This window comes from Chaetura pelagica, unplaced genomic scaffold, assembly GCF_000747805.2.
Source record: "Chaetura pelagica isolate M959 unplaced genomic scaffold, ChaPel_1.0 scaffold333, whole genome shotgun sequence".
Taxonomy (NCBI): domain Eukaryota; kingdom Metazoa; phylum Chordata; class Aves; order Apodiformes; family Apodidae; genus Chaetura; species Chaetura pelagica.
In genome coordinates, this window is record NW_009952689.1 from 102,008 (window position 1) to 103,967 (window position 1,960).

The 1,960-nt window shown below is 63.7% G+C and overlaps 1 protein-coding gene across 1 annotated transcript in view; it reads left to right on the plus strand.

Annotated features, from left to right (window-relative positions):
• The window catches only part of DCHS1 (dachsous cadherin-related 1), a 58,040-nt gene that overhangs the window by 54,126 nt on the left and 1,954 nt on the right, over positions 1–1,960 (plus strand). Inside the window, 3 exon segments of the mRNA XM_009993813.1 lie at positions 33–216; positions 1,022–1,160; positions 1,397–1,959. Coding sequence (XP_009992115.1) covers positions 33–216; positions 1,022–1,160; positions 1,397–1,959 — 886 coding nt within the window.

Below are 1,960 nucleotides of genomic sequence, written 5' to 3' on the forward strand. Positions count from 1 at the left end.
TGGTGGGTGCGGGGGGGGGACGGGGGGGGCAGGTTCTCGGTGCTGCGCTTCGGGGGGCGCCTGGCGCTGGCGGCGCCGCTGGACCACGAGCAGAGCAGCCGCTACAGCCTCACCCTGCGCGCCTCCGACGGCCACCACCACACTGAAGCCAACCTCACCATCCTCGTGGAGGATGTCAACGACAATGCACCCATCTTCAGCCAGGGCTTCTACCAGGTACAGCACACTGGTGTGCCAGGCAGCCCGGGCCACCCTGGGGCCCCTGGGCAGCCCCCACTGGCCTCACTGGGCTGAGGAGGCACAGAGATCCCCCCGGGCTCCCACCCACACCCCAACACCCCTCGTGCTGTCGCTGTGGCCTGGACAGGAGGCTGAAACCAGGCACGTGGCCCCAGGGCCAGCAGCCACAGGCCAGCCCAGAGTCCTGCAGACATAGTGTGCTGGAAGGAGTGGGGACAGCAGGACAGCCAGAAGGGTGGGTGATGGGTCACAACCTGGACGAGTGTTTCAGGTGAGACCTGGCCCAGGTCTCCATGGGCAGATCATGGGAGGAAAGCTGGCCCATGCCATGTGCTGCATTCTGGGGCAGAGGTGCAAGAGGCTGGGAAGCCACAGAAATACCTGAGGGCACAGAGCAGTGGAACCTCTGTTTGTATGTGCTGTTTGGCACACCAGAAGGACAAGAGCTCTTGTGATTTAGATAAAGTACCTTCTGTGGAAAAAATATCAGCTATTAAAGAGCTCTTCAGAATAGCTGAGCTACGTAAAGAGAAGGATCAGAAGCTCGATGCTGTAGCTGGCTGGGAGTCACACTAGCAAGAGTGGGTGCTGTGCACATGGGACAGACCCCCTCGTGTGCCAGCTGTGGCCCTGGTGCAGAGCTGGGGAAGGCCCTGGCCAGCCCTGAGCTGGGCCACCTTGGCCACCGCTGCCCTGGCCAGCCCCAGAGCTTCTCCCAGCCCTGCTGGCTGGCTCCAGGAGAGAGGGACCTGGTGCTGACTGGGGCTTCCTCCTCTTCCAGGTGGCAGTGCCAGAGCACACAACTGCAGGCAGCAGCATCCTCACCGTGAGCGCATCTGATCCGGACTCTGGAAGCAACGGGGATGTCACCTTCCACCTGGCTGTGCCCAGCCCTGACGTTGCCATCGACCCCAGCAACGGTGCGTGGGGCTGCACAGGAGGTTGCTCGGATGGGGCCTGCAGAGGGAGGTACCCCTGGGCTGGCCCAGGCCCAGCTCCTTCCAGGATACTGCCTGGGGTGGCTGCTGAGGCAGACATGGTGGGGTGGCCATCGAGGCACTACAGCATCCTGGACTCCTGCTCCTCCAGTGAGTAACCTGGACACCCTTCTGGCTCCCTGTTCACCCGTGCTGACTCTGGCTTTGTTCCCTCACAGGCACCCTCTTCACCATCCGTCAGGTGGAATTCAATGCCAGCCAGCCCACCCTGGATCTGGTGGTGGAGGCCCGTGACCGTGGCTCTCCCAGCCTCTCATCCTGGGCCACAGTGCAGCTCCAGGTGCTGGATGTGAATGACCACAGCCCCAGCTTCCAGGCGCCATGCTACAATGCCAGTGTCCCCGAGGACCTGCGCCCTGGCACCACAGTGCTGACACTGGAGGCAGGCGACGCCGACCTCTCCCGGGAGAATGCTGGCTTCGACTACACCATCGTCAGTGGCAACAGCGGCAACGCGTTCCAGGTGGAGAGCAGGGTGGCCTGGGCAGGGGGGCACCTCCGCACGCAGGGAGCCCTGGTGCTTGTGGAGCCCTTGGACTTCGAGGCCATCCCGGTCTACAATCTGACTGTGGCAGCCTCGGACCGGGGCCTGCCCCAGCGCAGCACCACAGTGCCGGTGCTGATCACGGTGCAGGACATCAACGACAACCCGCCAGTGTTCAGCCGTGCCGAGTACCGTGCTGCTGTGAGCGAGAGTGCACCGCCGGGCACGGAGATGCTGG